Source organism: Podarcis cretensis (assembly GCF_951804945.1).
Source record: "Podarcis cretensis genome assembly, chromosome: 1".
In the NCBI taxonomy this organism is placed as follows: domain Eukaryota; kingdom Metazoa; phylum Chordata; class Lepidosauria; order Squamata; family Lacertidae; genus Podarcis; species Podarcis cretensis.
In genome coordinates, this window is record NC_137170.1 from 86143187 (window position 1) to 86159992 (window position 16806).

The 16806-nt window shown below is 44.9% G+C and overlaps 1 protein-coding gene across 2 annotated transcripts; it reads left to right on the forward strand.

The window, feature by feature from the left end:
* Positions 1-1815: 1815 nt before the first annotated feature.
* On the forward strand, positions 1816-16691 carry CABP4 (calcium binding protein 4). Of its 2 annotated transcripts, XM_079986204.1 has the most exons (7): positions 1816-2113; positions 9007-9037; positions 10714-10857; positions 12809-12918; positions 14678-14825; positions 15005-15050; positions 15143-16691. In XM_079986204.1, the coding sequence occupies exons 1-6, from the start codon at positions 1880-1882 to the stop codon at positions 15031-15033; spliced, it is 696 nt and encodes a 231-aa protein (XP_079842330.1). In that variant the 5' UTR covers positions 1816-1879; the 3' UTR covers positions 15034-15050; positions 15143-16691. The 2 variants fall into 2 exon arrangements, with proteins under 2 accessions (XP_079842330.1, XP_079842329.1); XM_079986203.1 differs by having other exon boundaries at positions 15005-16691.
* Positions 16692-16806: the final 115 nt, after the last annotated feature.

A 16806-nucleotide genomic window follows, 5' to 3' on the forward strand; every position in this document is an offset into this window, starting at 1 on the left:
GTGGGTCAATTGTAAATACCACAAAACAATTTTAAGTTTATGACTGGGATCTCTGTTGCATGAATTAGAGCACAAACAATTTATGCATATTAAGCTTATATAGTGTTATGACAATTTTATGGTAATAGCCCTAGCGATAATGGGGAAGCTTCCTGTTTCTGGGAAGGCCTTATGTAAAAAAGTGAAATGTTTGATTAAATAACTAAATATCGAGTAAATCCAATTGAACACAGGGGGGCTTACTTCTGAGATGTTTGCAATGCATCTCTCTAGCATGTGTTACTTTAATAAGTTGAATGTAACAAAAATATAGAGGATTTAGCAAAGTCCTTATCAGCCATATAAGCTTCCTCAATTGGTTTAGTTCTTTTTTTGCAACAGTTTTTCATGCATTTGAGCTTCAAACTAGAGCATCCAGTTGCAGACATTTTTGGAAGTCTTTTGGAAATAATACAGATAATACAGATTGCAGTAGATTAGCTAATGTGTATTTGTGGAGCTCGCTCAGTTAACAATATGTTGCCATATTTTATACCATGTTCTGCCTAGAAGGAAATTTGATGAGAAAATGATGCAAAACAGGAATGGCCTATTTAAAAGAGTTCATCACCTATCCGACCAGGAGGGAAAAGGTTACACTGAAAGTTGCAAAGTTTTCGACGGCTCAGAAATGTAGGAGATTTGCTTTGTTGAAAGGCATTTGTATGTACTATCTTTCATTATCTTCCCTCTGCTGAAAGTGGTTTCACCTCTTTTGATTTTTACCTGTTTTATCTTCTGTCGTTTGTGATCTTTGAGATGACCTTGTTCATTTAACAATAAAGCAATAAACATAATTGAGATTGAGTTGTGTGTAAATTGAAAGCTGGCGTGTTGTTACACCACACATATAATGTAATCCAACTGCATAGAACATATTCCGTGCTTTGTTTTCATATACCCTGAGCCGCCTGTTAAATCCAGTTCTAAAGCAGGCACATCCAACTTCCAAGAGACTGCAATCTACTCCCACTATAAAAAAAGCTGACAGTGATCTACTCATTGGATTAACCAGAGTTGCTGATCTTTGACACGCGCCGATCGACTGGTAGATCGCGATCAATTTGTTAAACATCCCTGTTCTAAAGGGTGTGTGTTGCCAAGAGTTGTCAATAATTTCAGCGCAGTGCTTGGAGGAATCACCTTTTGCATATATCATATTCTTGTTTTCTTGAGGCTAATGAAACTATCCTGGCTTCCATCCCCCCAAAGTGAGTGTTGTTTCCAGGAAGACCCTGGCTGCATTTATGCAGACTAGGGTGTGAGTTACACTGAAGTCAGTGGGACTTGCTTGTGAATAATCATGCATAGTATCCTATGGTGTGGTGTCTTATGTCCAGAGTTGGAAAATCAGCCACTATGTGGAGCTAAAGGTACAGAAAAGTAGGGAAGGACTGCAAGTGCTATGGGCATGATGAGCACATTACAACCACTGTCTCGTGGTGACTTTATACCACTTGCAACCCTGGAAAGGCAGCACCTCTGGGACCTAATTCCTTGTCTCCTTTTGGCCACTGATGTCCTCATTTCCGCTGCTTGGGAGAGCTTAACTGGAGACAGCTAGCTCATGCTCAAGGCAATGTGCCTGGAAAAACATCAACACATGCTCTGCCACTTGGCAGCTATAGATGGGAGAGCTTGGAGATGGCTTTGTCCATGGGACAAAGGAGTTGGAAGCCAGCCCTGCCATCTCTACAATAATCCTCACTAATTGGCTTCCCCACCCCACCCTGCTCCTCCCTGGAGGTGGAGTATAAGAGGATTTCCTGGCTTCTTAAGCCCCCCCCCCCCATTTCTCAGTCTTCACAGGGTGCCTATCTCCAAGAGAGACACCTGTCCCATGCAACGCAAGCAGTCCGGAGAGGCAGAGGGCCCGGCCAAGGGCAAAGCGCAGGAAGGCGAGCAGCCCCCCAAGGAAGAAAGCGAGCCCAAGGGCAGCAAAAGCCCTGGCTCTGAATCAAGGCAAAGATCCAACTCCGGCCACGGGCGCAAACACAGCAAAAAGCATCAGGCTGACCCCCATGCAGCTGCCATTAAGACCTACTCCCCTTTCCTCAACACTGTCTTTGGCAAGGTGAGTTGCTGTCTGTAGCAGGAGGGGATGCAGAAGGGAGAAGTGGGGCTGAGAGGCGATGCGTCCTGGACATCAGTGGCAAACTCATGCTCCAAGGAGATCTTTGTGTAGCCAAAATGGAGCCATCCATGCACATGAAGGTGGTATCGGCAGGCTCGGGGGAAACCCAGGGTTTGCAGAAGTAGGGGGGAAATTAAAGAATATTAAGGGGAGACCCCTATAACAGTCAAATGAGGACTGAGCAGATTCAGTAGGCATGAGATGCTGGCTAATGGTTGAGAGGGCGTGGAATCAAATAGGGAGGTGGGCCTGGAAGTGTGCCTGGAAGTGTGACCCCTGCATTTCGTTGCAGGTCCCACATGGGGAATGCAGAAAAGGGAACTAGGAAAGCGGATCAGTAAGGGCTGAGTGGGCTCAGGAAGGACAATGCGGAAAGTGGTCTAGGATAAATGGCGATGCAGTACAAGCAACGTATTGTGCAGAGTTGCTGGGTGGGGGCAGGTAGCCCATTCAGTGTTGGCTCAAAGCTGAGGTGGTGTCCACATGTAACATGAGCACAGGAGTGGCAACAGAAGTATCTCCTGGGGTGGGAGTGAAATGAATGGGGCTTCCTCCCACCTTTGTAGTGTCAGTGATGGGCATAGTGGCCAGCTAGTTATCCTGGTACAATAGTTAGCTTTGCCACCTCTCCCAATATGCTTCCAATGTGTTGTCCCATTGTTAATTGTGTTTCTTTAGGATGTCATGTATTCAGCCGTTGAACTGTTTGCCATCTTGTTTACTTGTTGAGAAAAGTTTTGAAAAGAATTACAAAACTCATCCAGGGAAAGTGGGCAGGCTGGTTTTGTGACCTCGCAAGCACTAGCCAATCTTTGATGTACGCTGCTGGTTTTCCACTGCAAACCTGCAGAGCCAGGTTCCCCCTCAGATTTTGACCCTGGAAAGACAATGGTTTGCTTGAGCAGAGCATCATGGGGAGTGCACTTTGTGAGCAGCCCTGTTACCCAGTGCCGGATTTACGTATAAGCTAAACAAGCTATAGCTTAGGACCCCACTCTCTTGGGGGCCCCAAAAAAATTAAAGGAAAGAAACAACTGGATGTACATTTCCAAAATATAAGATAAAAAACACATAAAATAAAACCTACATACAGCAACAGTGGTTTGTGTTGTGTAGGCTCCTATGATGTAAGTAATGGGGCCCGCCTGCTATATAAAGGGCCCCATTACCTTCAGGAGCTTAGGGCCTCATCAAACCTAAATCCGGCCCTGCTGCTACCTGTTACATGACATTTCTCCACAGCCTAGCATCACATTAATGGAAGTTAGTTGTTCAGCAGAGTGTTTAAGTGTGATATCTTCACTGAAGAAGAGGGTATGTTACTGGCAGTGAGGCATGGATGGAATGCCTGGAGAGCAGGGATGGCAGTTTATTAGGATGGGAGCTTGCATGCTGAATTTTCCAAAGCACTATATTCCTACTGGGAAACTGAGATGTGTGCTTTTTCTGCGCACACACACACACACACACACACACACACACACATAGATATTTTGAGCTACCGGCAGAACTCCTGCTTTGCCTACAGAAGGCACCAAGCTCAGAATATCTAGTTAAAAAGATTGTGGGATGGAAAAGCCCTCTGCCTGAGATGCTGCCAGTCAAAGTGAACAATACTGGGGTAGATGGGCAAATGTAGCCTAATCTGCCAGCAGTACAACTCTGTAATACTGCTGCATCTGTATGCCTTATTCCAGCCTTTTCCAAGCTGGCGCCCCCAGATGTTTTACTTCCAGCATTAAAAGCCCTAAACAACTTGGGATCAGGATATCTACCTTGCCCACTATATTCCTGCCTGGCAACTGAGCTGCTCAGACAGGACTTCCGAGAGGATTGTATGCTCCAGAGATGTGCTTAGTCCATGCAAGAAACTGGGTTTTGAGTGCTGCAGCTCCAGCTCTTGGGAATTAATTACCAGCTGAAATCAGACAGGCACCTGGCATTATGGTGTTTAGGCACCTACTGAAGACATTTCTGTTTACCTGGTGGTGTTATTGTTTTAGAGTTTGCTGAATTTATTTTATTGTTCTTAAAGTTTGTGTTCCTGTGTTTTATTCTGGTTTTACCGCTTAGATAGCTATATGCCATCTATACAAGTGATCTATACATTTGTTTAACAACAACAGCAACTATCATCATCCCCAGCCTGCAAGGTTGTATGATGCTGGGGCTGATGGGAGCACAGCTGTGCTGGCTGGGGCTAACAGTCCAAAACATCTGGATGGCACCAGCCTTTTTTTCTACCATTACCTTGCCTGATGTAGGGGCCATTGATTTGTAGAGGTTTGGATAGCTCCGTGGTGCTTATTTCCTGACAAAGGTTTCCTTGCAGATGCAAAAGCTAGTCTTTAGTGCAGAGGCTGAGTGGGCTTCAGGAACCAGAACAGAGCAGATCCACTTGGACGCAGCAAGCAAGAGGGGTGGTGGAAGGCCTGTGAAGATTATAACTAGCCCTCTGCAACATCCTGACCCCAACTTGATTAGTTCATATAAATAGCTGGAGACTGAGGATGCCCTGCTGGGAGGGCAGGAAATCCCATTAGCCCTAGAGATAGGTGGGGAGAAGGGCTGAAGGAACTGTAGCCTAGCCCTTGGGGGTTTCCCAAGGCTCTCTTCTGGTTGGGAGTGTGTTGAGGGGTCCCATGGGGACACAGGCAGTCAGCTCCCTAAGAGCAGCAGCAGCACCAGCAACAGCTTTTAGTCAACCTCCCTGTGCTAGCAGCCTTCTTCTATCCACACAGGGATGGCAGAGAAAGGATCTGGTGAGTCAGTGATCTGCTCTTGACCTCCAATCCATTTAATCCAACCTTCAGCAGGTTAATTTGGGAAGCGATTTCTCAGTGGGGTGGAGGTGGGGAGGGTTGTTCTGAGCCTCAGTTTATTATGCAATCTTCCCTCCATGCTAATGAGCTGCCTTCCGAAGGACGGGGTGGAGGTGGGGACTTCTCAGAGGACACTGACAGGGAAATATTTGCTTAGCAGTAAAGATAGGCAGGTCCTGTAACAAAATGCTGCAGTGTGCACTGGGCGTTTCACAGCAAATGCATTCTGCATAAAGTTCTTGACACAGTGATAATGCATCAGAGGTGGGTTTATTCTGCTTATAGTTGCTCCTTGATGCTTTCCCAATGCTACCACGTTGTGGTCATCTAGAGGGGCTATAGCACGATAAAAGCAGGACAAAAATAAACCAGAACATTTGTGATATCAACAATTATAGAGGGGTCCTAAAACGTATGTTCCTGTTCAAGGTTCCAGCCAGTCAGTCGTGCAGAATACTCATATTGCATTTCCCCATTTTTCTAGTTTTCCTTCCCAAGCTGACATTCAGAATTCTGCACTGAGCATAATCGGTTCTCACTGGACTGTTTTGGGGGTTCCTTGCCCTTTAAGGCTCCCCCCATACTCCTGTATGCATTGGAGTTTCCCCCAACCAAACATGCTGATACCTCCCTCTTGTTCTTTCAGTCGCTATGTTTTGGCTTCATTCCTGTTGGCGCTCGCCATCGGAGTTTATTATTTGAGGAATAAATATGCTAAGAATATATATTGACTGACATAGACTGAATATATATTGACTGACGTAGGCTGGTTGGCTCAGTGAGAGCTATCAGCAACCCTGCTGATACAATAGGGACCCATCATATTTAGATACAGCCAGTGCTTTTTTTCTGGGGGGTATGCATACCCCTAAACATTTTGTGAATCTAAGTCTGGCCTCATTGAGGGGCAGTATTTCAACATGAGTAGGAAAATGAGAGTACCCCTAAATATTTTTTTATTTTATTTTTTAGAAAAAAGCACCAGATACAGAGAATCTATTTATTTTGGACAAAATTGTTCACTTTGTAATGTCCAGGTAATCAGGTATACTAGGGTGGCAGCATTAATTTCCTACTGTATGATTTTTTTTCTGAAAAATTGTTGAAAAGACAAGGAGGTCTACATTTCAGTTGCTACGGATATCCCCCCCCCCCCAATAAAACTCTGGGTAATAATAATGGTGAGCTTTGAGAACCAAATTATATACAAACATCATTCAGTCAGTAAGATATAAATCTTGATACAGTATGGGAGAAAGTGAAAATGAAACAATTTGGAGGGTAGTTCAATAAGAAACTTACTGAAGAAGATTGCTGTATACAGTACGTGTAAAGCTGAGTACAGTAGTACCTCGGGTTAAGTACGTAATTCGTTCTGGAGGTCTGTACTTAACCTGAAACTGTTCTTAACCTGAAGCACCACTTTAGCTAATGGGGCCTCCCGCTGCTGCCACGCTGCTGGAGCACAATTTCTGTTCTCAACCTGAAGCAAAGTTCTTAACCTGAAGCACTATTTCTGGGTTAGCAGAGTCTGTAACCTGAAGCGTATGTAACCTGAAGAATATGTAATCCGAGGTACCACTGTAAAACGCTTTTGTTTTTGTTATTTGGAAACTTTTTTAAACCTTTGTTTGACTACATAAAATGTACATTTGACTGAATACATGTTGCTGCTGCACTGTGAATTACAACTATTTCCTGCATAGAATAATAGAATTGTAGAGTTGTGAGGGATCCTGAGAGTCATTTAGTCCAAACCCACTGCAGGAATCTCAACACGCAGTTGCTTACCTTTGCAACAGGAGTGGAGCTTTGCAAATGTGCTGGCAATTTTATTGCTGCACCACTAGGAGGACATACCTGACAGAACTGTAATCACATGAAGGATTGTCTTTGAGGAAGAGGTGATATTTACTGGGACATATTATGTGGGACATATTAGGGGGCGCGGGTGGCGCTGTGGGTTAAACCACAGAGCCTAGGACTTGCTGATCAGAAGGTCGGCGGTTCGAATCCCTGCGATGGGGTGAGCTCCCGTTGCTCGGTCCCATCTCCTGCCAACCTAGCAGTTCAAAAGCACGTCAAAGTGCAAGTAGATAAATAGACACTGTTTCGGTGGGAAGGTAAATGGCGTTTCCATGTGCTACTCTGGTTCGCCGGAAGTGGCTTAGTCATGCTGGCCACATGACCCGGAAGCTGTACGCCGGCTCCCTCAGCCAGTAAAGCGAGATGAGCACCGCAACCCCAGTCGGTCACGACTGGACCTAATGGTCAGGGGTGCCTTAACCTTTACCTATTATGTGCCCTAACTTAGCAGCAAGACCAACTGAACTTAATTAAATCTTACTTCTGGGTAAACACATGTAAGACTGGGCTGCACAGATCCAATCTGGAATTTAATAACTGGAATACAAAACGCAAACAGATTCCAGGACAAATACATTAGGTCATGGGGGGAAATGCTGCACTGCACATATTAATAATCAGATGTATTACATAAAGTATGGTTAAGTCATGCAAGTATATTTTGAGCGTGGTTGGAAATAGATGGGTATTTCCTGAAATGCTTGAAAGGGGAACTGCATAGTGCAAGACCAGGCAGCTTTTACTTACCGTATTTTTCGTCCCATAGGACGCTCCGTCCCATAGGACGCACCTAGGTTTATTTTTTTGGGGGGGGAAATAAAGGAATTTTTTTCCCTTTATTCCCCCCCCCCCCAAAAAAAACCAGGTCAGGGAAACCAAACCAGGTCGAGGAACAGCGGGATGGTGGCGCTGCGCCTCCCTGCTGTCCCCCGAGCTTGTGGGGCTGGCTGATGTCTGCCCGGCGCGCGGGGCGCTCTGCTTCAGCGCGCCCTGCCCGCTGGGCAGCAGGCTGCTATCCACAGCGTGGGGAGCCCTGCGGGGAACTCCTGCAGGGCTCCCCACGCTGCGGATGTCTGCCTGGTGCGAGGGGCGCTCTGCTTCAGGGCGCCATTCGCGCCGGGTGGCAGGCTGCTATCCGCAGCCTAGACAGCCCTGCAGGAGTTCCCGCAGGGCTGCCTAGGCTGCAGATGTCTTCCTGAAGCCTGGAGAGCGAGAGGGGTCGGTGCGCACCGACCCCTCTCGCTCTCCAAGCTTCAGCGAAAGCCTGCATTCGCCCCATAGGACGCACCCAGATTTCCCCTTCATTTTTGGAGGGGGGAAATTGTGTCATATAGGGCGAAAAATACGGTACATAAATGAAAACATTGGAGAATATATGAAAAGTCCTTTTTTAAAAAAAGACAGCTGACAACCTGGTCAGGATCCTGCCATTGATGGTCCAGTAAGGAAAAGGGGGACCACAGCTGGAGACATACAACCCAGAAGTTAGATTGCAATCCTAACCCTACGTATGAGTAAACCCTAATGAATTCAGTGGGGCTTATGCATGAGGGGACATGGAAAGGATTGCCCTGCAAAATGCTGATACTAGTCTTTGAGTCTCGGCAGCCTATCCAAGTATAGGGTTGCCATATTTGGAAAAAAAAGTGAAAATCTGGACACAAAAGTTGTTGGCAAAGTTGTTTAGCTTTTCCTTTTTCAACAAAGTTGTTGAGCTTTTATTGCAGAAACTCAACACAAAAAAATGAGTTTTTGAGCTATTTTTTTATGGAAATCACCAAAATCATCACTACCGACATGGGCTGCCATATGTCTGCCATATTTTTTCCTGGACATTTCAGTGCTTTCCACCTGGACGCTGTTTAAGAGGGCTGAATACCTAGTATGTCTGGAAAATTCCAGACATATGACAACCCTAAAATAAATATTTTCCGCTAAAAGGTACATTCTCCTAATGCAGCTCCGTTGCTATGAAGATAAGGTAATTTAGAAAAAAAGGAAAGAGACAAATGTAGGAGTTCCCCGTTCTGATATTTCATCCACCCGCTTAACTCTGCTCATGATGCTTCACTTCTAGACAGAGTTTGCAAGAGACTTGGGCTCTAACTCTCTACTCTCCTTGTTTTTTGTCTCCCTTTTTGCCAGGAGAGGGAGCTTTCACCAGTGGAGCTGGATGGTGAGTTGGCATTGTTGAGAGAAGGTGCTGGGGAATTGGAGTCCAAACTTCATGGGGCACAGGAGAGGGGAAATGCAGTACGCTGTTTTTCACTACAGCAGACACAGTAAAAGGCCAGTGCACAGATGCCGTCACTTTCCCCAAATATCCCTGGGATAGTTCTTCAGCATCCTAGTTTGGAAGTGATGCCAAATGTATATTTTTAATCAGAGGAAAAGAGAGATCAATTTCCCACATTTCATTCAAAATGCTGTGGAGGAAAAATCACATGTACAACATGAAGATACGAAAATAAAATTGCTATGAATTATTTGGCACACCAACACTACAAACCATGAGCTAACCCAAATTGCCCTACAAACGATTAAACAAACCACGGCTTGTTTATCCAAAGTTTGGTTTGGTTTCCAGCTGCTCTTGCCTCATGACTTTGTAACTTAATGAACATCTCTGGGGTGGGGAATCGTGGCTAAGAAAGGGTGTTGGGTTAGCACGTAACATCAAGCCATTGTTAAAACACAAACCAAGAATCATAAGCCAACAACAAACCATGGCTTCAGATTGTGCTTTGTTGGGAGTGAACAAACCACAGTTAAGCCACTGGGCAGTGTTTGAATGATCAGACAAGCCAAGGATTAATGGTCCTTTAGCATTATATGCAAACTGGCCCTATGCTGCACAAAGGCCTTTCAAATTAAGAAGGTCAATAAAACAATAATTTTTACCTTCACTCCATCACCCATTTGCTATCTCAATTCTACAAAGCAAATGTAGCAAAATGTTTGCTCACTAAATGACTGTTGGCACCACATTTTCTGCCCCCAAACTAGGTGTTGTAATTTTCCTTGGGAACAACCTCTGCTCATCACACTGCTTTGAGGTTTGTTTGTTGTTACAATCAAGCAAAATATAAATTTTATGAAGTAAATAAATTGTGTAGCAAAGGATTCTCAGTAGATGAGATGAGCCAATAGGACACTGCTCCTCAACAGGCATCCCTCAACCAGATTAGTTTATCCTCTTTATTCCACCTTCCAAGGATCTGACCGTTCCCCAATCTTTTCCATCAGCATTACACATGTAATAGTTTTTTCCACTACCATGCATAGCTGCTAGCATCCTTTTCCTAGCTGTCGTGATTCTGGGGTTAGTGCATGAGACAGCAGTTCTGGGTTGGCACGGAAAGATGTGGGACATTCCCACTTGGCAATTTAATTTAGAGTTGCCACTAATTACGAACTATCCATTAGTTAGGCAAAATAAGTAATGTCAACAAGGGACTTACTAGGACCATGGCATAATCACTGTTGTCTGGTCACATCGTTACATTTCATAATTAAAAACATCAAGAGTTGGAAAACAGGACACCAGTGCCTAAATGGCCATTATAGTCCCACATAGCAATTTCATTTTTTGCAGTGCTTATCACAAACACAAAAGCTGTGCATTACATTTCTTCAAAAACAACTTGCCTTTATTAGTGTGAGAGACATCCAGCAACCCTTTGAAGTTTCATAACTAGAGCAACCCCTGAGGGCAAGTTTGTTCTTTCTGTTGTTCTCTTGTCTCCTCCATGACTGCATGGTCTTCCTGTGTCCCCAAGGTGAGGAGAGAGGAGGTCAAGGCAGGTATCATTGTCTCACTTCTGTGAAATGTCTTTTGGACTTTTCTTGCAGAACTGCTAGATGCCTTCAAGGAGTTTGACACTGACCAGGACGGCTACATCAGTTACAAGGACCTGGGAGAGTGCATGAGAACTATGGGCTACATGCCCACCGAGATGGAGCTGATTGAGATCTCCCAACACATCAAAATGCGCAGTGAGTTGCGGGTGCAGGTGGGGATATGTACCCAAAATCTGCTTCAGGAAGTGCTGCCTTGTTCCTTACAGCCTGAAGGCTTCTGGCTGAATGCCCTCACCCCAGAATTGCAGTTTCAGTGGTTCCTATCACCAGGGGTAGACTTTCTGATATTCAGAATTGTCTTTAGGGACAATTAAAAAAAAAGAAGCAGCAGCAGACATTTTACAGGCTTCAACTCCTCCCCCATAGTCTCTAGAAGTTCTGACTGGCCAATGGAGAATGGATGCATCTTCTCCATTACACATGATATAAAGGTGCATAGGTGAGCACCAAGGATGCAGGAGAATTTTGATTCAGTTTTCATTTAAAGGAGAATCTACCACATTTGCACTAACCGAAACAATACGCAAACCAAAACGCAGCTACTCTTTGGAACTCGCACTGTGGTTTTCCAGCCAAATAATGTTTACAAAAATGCACATAGTATGGGAAAGCATGCATAAAAATGAATGTATTTGGGAAAATAGCATGCCAAATTTATTATAGCAAATTTATTATAGCAGGGGAAATTGCTTCCAAAAAAATGTGTACATCGGTCAAAATTGCATACAGAAATGTGTTTATTAAGAGATGTTCTCTCATATATATATGTATGTGTGTGTGTGTGCGTGCGTGCGCGCGCGTGCGTGTGTGCGTGCATGCTATAAAAATGTGGAAACAGAATTTAAGAATGGAAAAATGAGAAATGAAGAGAACCGAATTCTCTCCATCCCTAGTGAACATATATTGTAGACCCATACCTACCTTATAAAATATTAGCATATTTAGCTGTTCAAAATGAATCTTACCAGCTGCAGTCTGTGATATGTCAAATGGTACACAAAGCTGACATGCAGTGTACCAGCAGCTAAAATGCTAACAAACGTTCTGCAATATATATTTACCATAACTAAATAAACAAGCAGCCTCCTTGCTTTTGAACAATATGATTAGACTCAGGCTGTAGATAAGGTGGTTCATTGTTGCTTGCTTAAATGCAAGACACCAGTGCTCTGCTCTCCTTTCTTCACCACCATAACATTTTACTCCTGAGAAAGTAACTCGTTCTCTCTATTTCCAGCGTTCAGCTGTGAGTGCTGCTGCTTACGTACCCAAAACAGAACTGTCCGTGCACAAAAGGGAGGTGGTATCAGCAGATCTGGTAGAACCTCAAGGCTTGTGGAAGTACAAAAAATGTGGGGGTGGCAGCAAGGGAATACCAATGAGGACTGAACATGCTCAGTAGCCACATAATGAAGTATGACTGTTGGGTGAGGGGGGAGCAGTAAATCAGCTGGGAATGGGATAGAGCAGGGAGGTCCAACTTTTCATACCAACTGGGTAGCAAGAGTACTTGCACACGGAACCTACAGGCCATTCACTGCCTTGTCATGAAGAAGAGGGGAGCGAGACCAAAATTTTATGCCCCTTCCCAGCCCTCATGCTGCCTTCCCAAAGCTGATAAATTAAATGAGGCTCTGGCAGAGTACTAGAGTCCTCCCAGCTCCTTCCCAAAGCTGGGAAAGGGCTAACTAGGCCTTTGGAAGGAGGTAGGATGATGCTAGGACCTTGTCAGAACTCTCACACCTCTTTTCCAAAGCCCAGCACCTCTCTTACCTGGCTTTGGGAAGGTAGCACAGAGGGCTGTGGTGGGGCTGGGTGTGTGTTGTCAAATGTTGCTGAGGGCCGCCAAAAAAGAGCTTGATGCCTCAGGCCACATGTTGGACAGCCCTGGGATAGAGAATTATGCAAAAGAAGGGCATGGTGGACTGACTAGAACAATGAACAGGAACTCTCCATGCTGCAATATTATGCTGCAGGTTCCATTTGTGTTACTGAGTGTGCTGCAGTCATTCTGTAAAAAGTGCAACTACCTTCTCTGCCCAGTCCTTGGGAAGCTGACTTTTTCTCTCCTTCTCTTTCCTCATAGTGGGAGGTCGTGTAGACTTTGAGGACTTCGTAGAGATGATGGGCCCAAAGTTGCGTGAGGAGACTGCTCACATGGTGGGCGTGAGGGAGCTGAAAATTGCCTTCCGTGAGGTAATGATGGGAAGCCAATCAGCGGGAGGGAAGCAGGGAATTGTGATATTCCTCAAACCATATTCCATGTAATGCTTTAGATACAACTGCACATTATATTTCTATAAGCCCTGACATTGTAAGGGATTCATCCCTGATGAATTGTAAGACACACAGAAGTATGTAGGTTCAGGCTAGAAATGTGGGTGGCAACTAGCCAGGGAATCATCTTGGCCCTCCAGATGTTGTAGAACTACATTTCCCAATATACTTGGCCGTTGGCTGTGCTTTCTGTGGCTGATGAGAGTTGTAGCTCAGCAGCTCCTGGAGGGCCAAAGGCTCCTCACATCTGGGCTAAGACATTCATAGTTACCCTGTCCTCTCACTACTGGAATCAAGTTATATTGTTTATCAATTATTATGGGTCAAAAAAGTAACTGATTCTCAGCAATCCACAAAACAAGGTAACTTACTAGCACTAGATCAGGCTTCCTCACCCTCGGCCCTCCAGATGTTTTGATACTACAGTTCCCATCATCCCTGACCACTGGCCCTGCTAGCTAGGGATCATGGGAGCTGTAGGCCAAAAACATCTGGAGAGCCGAGGTTGAGGAAGCCTGCACTAGATAATGTATTTTTCATTGTTGTTTTTAAACTGCAAGCTTTTTGAAGACCCCATAGGGCTAGCCATATGGCATATACATTTCAGAAATAAATATGAAAGTTCTTCCAGCCTTTTCAGGGTCTTGGATAGTGCTCTGTGTGTGCAGAATAGCTCTGTGTTTGCCACATTAGTCTGTAAAACGTATCAACCATAATCTTGGCTTATTTTGGTTGGAGTGCTTGGTAGTCCTACTGGCTCCACAGATTAGAGATGACAGTTGGAAGAATGGTTGGCTGCCCATGATGGATCTTACTATAGCCAAATAAATTAGATGAAGTATTAATACATTGCCCTCTGGCGGCTGTCTGTGTGAATAACAAAATTTCTTGGCAGGTGGAACATTTCAGCCTATGCAGGAGAACGTGTTTCTATGTTATGCAAGCTCCTAGGGGGCAAGTAGTATGTCTTAGATATGGCTAACGTGTTCAAAAGCATATCTCCTGTCTTAGGGCTGGTTCTGTGATGTCTCTTCATTGAGCTGCTATGTGCACATAAGATGAACCAAGACAAGAGGTGCCTGATAGGTTTCTCTTGATGCTATGGAACAAGGAGCGGCTTCTAAAATAAGCTAAAACAACCTTACCTTAGTAGGGCTGCAAGCAGCTGTGTTAGACCCGGCAAATGTAAATGGTATATGAGCTTGCTTCTCACACCCACAGCGGTGAGAGACAGCTGCTTCTCTCTGGGGCAATTGCACACTATGTATGTATAAAGGAGTGGAGCCAATGGCCTTTGGCACTACATGAGGAGGTAACATACTAGATGAATGAGAAAGACACCTGCAACTGTCTCTCACTAGATGGATACTTCATTTGTTCATTCATTCGTTCATTCACTCATTCATTCATTTACACAACACCCCACACATTCCTGAAGGGCATGATATCACAGGGAAACAACTCCTTTGCTGCTGCAGGTGGATGTGTGAAGGGGACCAAAACTACTAGTAAATGCTTTCCAGCTTAGGACAGAGGAGCCGAGGTGGAGTGGGGTGACCAGGATTGGGGATCATGGGGGTAAGCATGAAAAGAGGAGGATCTTGGAGGATTTGAGGGTAAAGGAAACCGAAGTGTCTGAGCTGGAGGTAACATTGTGCATGTGCCCTTCTTTCTGAAGTTTGACACAGATGGGGATGGAGCAATCAGTGGGGCAGAGCTGCGCCAGGCCGTGACTGTACTCCTGGGGGAGCAACTCAATGGCCAGGAAGTGGATGAGATCCTGCAGGACATGGACCTCAATGGGGATGGAAGAGTGGACTTTGATGGTGAGAGAACAGAGCACCTTCCCTATTAACCGTCTTCTCTAAATGCAACAGGGGTTAGGGGGGATAGATACAGAATAGACGTGGATTGTGGCTAATGTCATGTGTATGACATGGGGGATGCAGAGGGTGCACGCAGTGGCTATCGCGGGGACTGATTCTCCTCTTCCCACCTGTTTCAGAGTTTGTGATGATGCTGTCAAGCAGGTAACAAGATCCAAAGGGGAAGTGAGTATTTTCTTACTTCCAGAATTACTGCCCTTTCCCCCTGATAGCCAGAGGGAGCTGGCTGCCCTTTGATGTCTCTTCACCTCTTGGAGATAGTGGGGCAACACGCACAGAAGGCTGCAGTATCTCCTCCAGTTCTGGGTCCTTCAGTGAAAACCCATGCACACCCAACTACCAGCTGACTCCACCTTCACATGGTGCAAGATATCTCAGGGGGAAAACTCTGGCCCAGGGGAGCTATCCTGCAGCTGGGCTCCTGAAGAGGCCTCCTCTCTCCTCTGGATATGGAAGATCGTTCCGAACTATGGATCAGATCTGAAGCTTTGGGTGATCTTCCTGTATCCAAGCTTTCTGCACAGTATTTTTCTATTTTATTCTTTCATTTCTATATCACAAACCAATCTAATATCTGTCTGTCTGTCTAGTATACAAAATCTCAGTTAAAAGCAAAACACTATAACAGATAATATCAAAGCAAAATACATTCAGTTTGGGGCTTCATCTATGAGCCCAGAATTCCTGGAGAATGCCACCAAAATCAGGAAGTTGATCCGAGCAAAATTTCATACTTCACTCCCCCTTGGGATGTCAGTATTCTCCTGAATTTGAATGGTGGTATCCATATATCTCCAGGGCAAAACAAATATATGAATGAAAGGCCTTTTTGCAGAGGCCTTAAGATGGAAAGGGAAGAAATAAACCTTAGTGTGCTTCTGTCCATCCCCACTAGGCTACATTACTGGGGGTGCGTGTGCACTGTCTTGTTAAATCAATACAACAAAACTCAGGCCTAGCCAGCAGCAAACTGGAAGAACCAGCCCATTGCTATGTATTTCCAGAAAATGTGAAGTGCTCCCCAAGGACTACCTTGCTGAAGCCTCAACTTTGTATTTTTTGTAGTGCAACAGTTTAAGCCACAGTTCAAGTCCTTTCTCTCTCCTATGCCAAGAGCTGGCAGGAGCCTGTACTGCAAAATAAAAGGGTTTGTAGAGCATAGCTCATTGTTAGAGCAAATATCCCACGTTCTAAAGTTCCCAGGCTGCATCACCAGCGTTTTGACCAAGAGGTAGGGTAGCTGCAGGAAGGTTAGGAAAGCCCCACTGAATGAAACCCCAGAGAGTTACCACCAGGTAGAGCAGACAGTGCTGGGTCTTGACTAGGTGGCCCAACTGAGTATGGGGCAACCTCATAGGTAGCATATTGGGGGGAAATGGAAAAGCAGCATTGTATGCAACAAGCAGTGGGGCAGATCCAATACCGTTAACAATTAGGCACCCAGAATCATAAGACTGTGAGCTCTGGGTAACCTTTCATTCATAAGATTATGTATCTATTTTAGAAGTGAGAGAGAATCCTTCTTCCCTTCTCCCACACACCCATCGGATAACACTGCCATTATCTCATTGGTCATTCCCAACAGTGTCACCACTGAGAGGGAAAGGGTGGCCACCTGCTTTACCTTACAGGGGACAGTCCTCTCATTGGAAGGTCATCTCTAACTGAAGGGCAATCCAGTCCAAGTCCATTTTAAAGATAAAGAACCATAAGAAGGAAGGGCAGGGGCCTTGTATATGAGAGAGCTGGATCCTTGAAGTTTCCCATTCACAGCACGGGGCAGGAGACTGAGCTGGCACACAAGTCACCTGGTCACAGTCTTTCCCAGTATAGTGAGATGTTTTGCACTTTCATTTAAATTATAAACATTTTCAAAATTTGCAATGATACACGTAAAATTGGATTATGCAAATAAGCATCC

What these genes read in the sequence shown, in the direction of transcription:
- CABP4 (XM_079986203.1), top strand. Translation starts at nt 1,880, where the DNA reads ATGCAACGCAAGCAGTCCGGAGAGGCAGAGGGCCCGGCCAAGGGCAAA. An exon ending in TTCACCAGTGGAGCTGGATG is followed by an intron (nt 9,038 to 10,713) that starts GTGAGTTGGCAT and finishes CTTTTCTTGCAG; the next exon opens with AACTGCTAGATGCCTTCAAG. An exon ending in CCAACACATCAAAATGCGCA is followed by an intron (nt 10,858 to 12,808) that starts GTGAGTTGCGGG and finishes CTTTCCTCATAG; the next exon opens with TGGGAGGTCGTGTAGACTTT.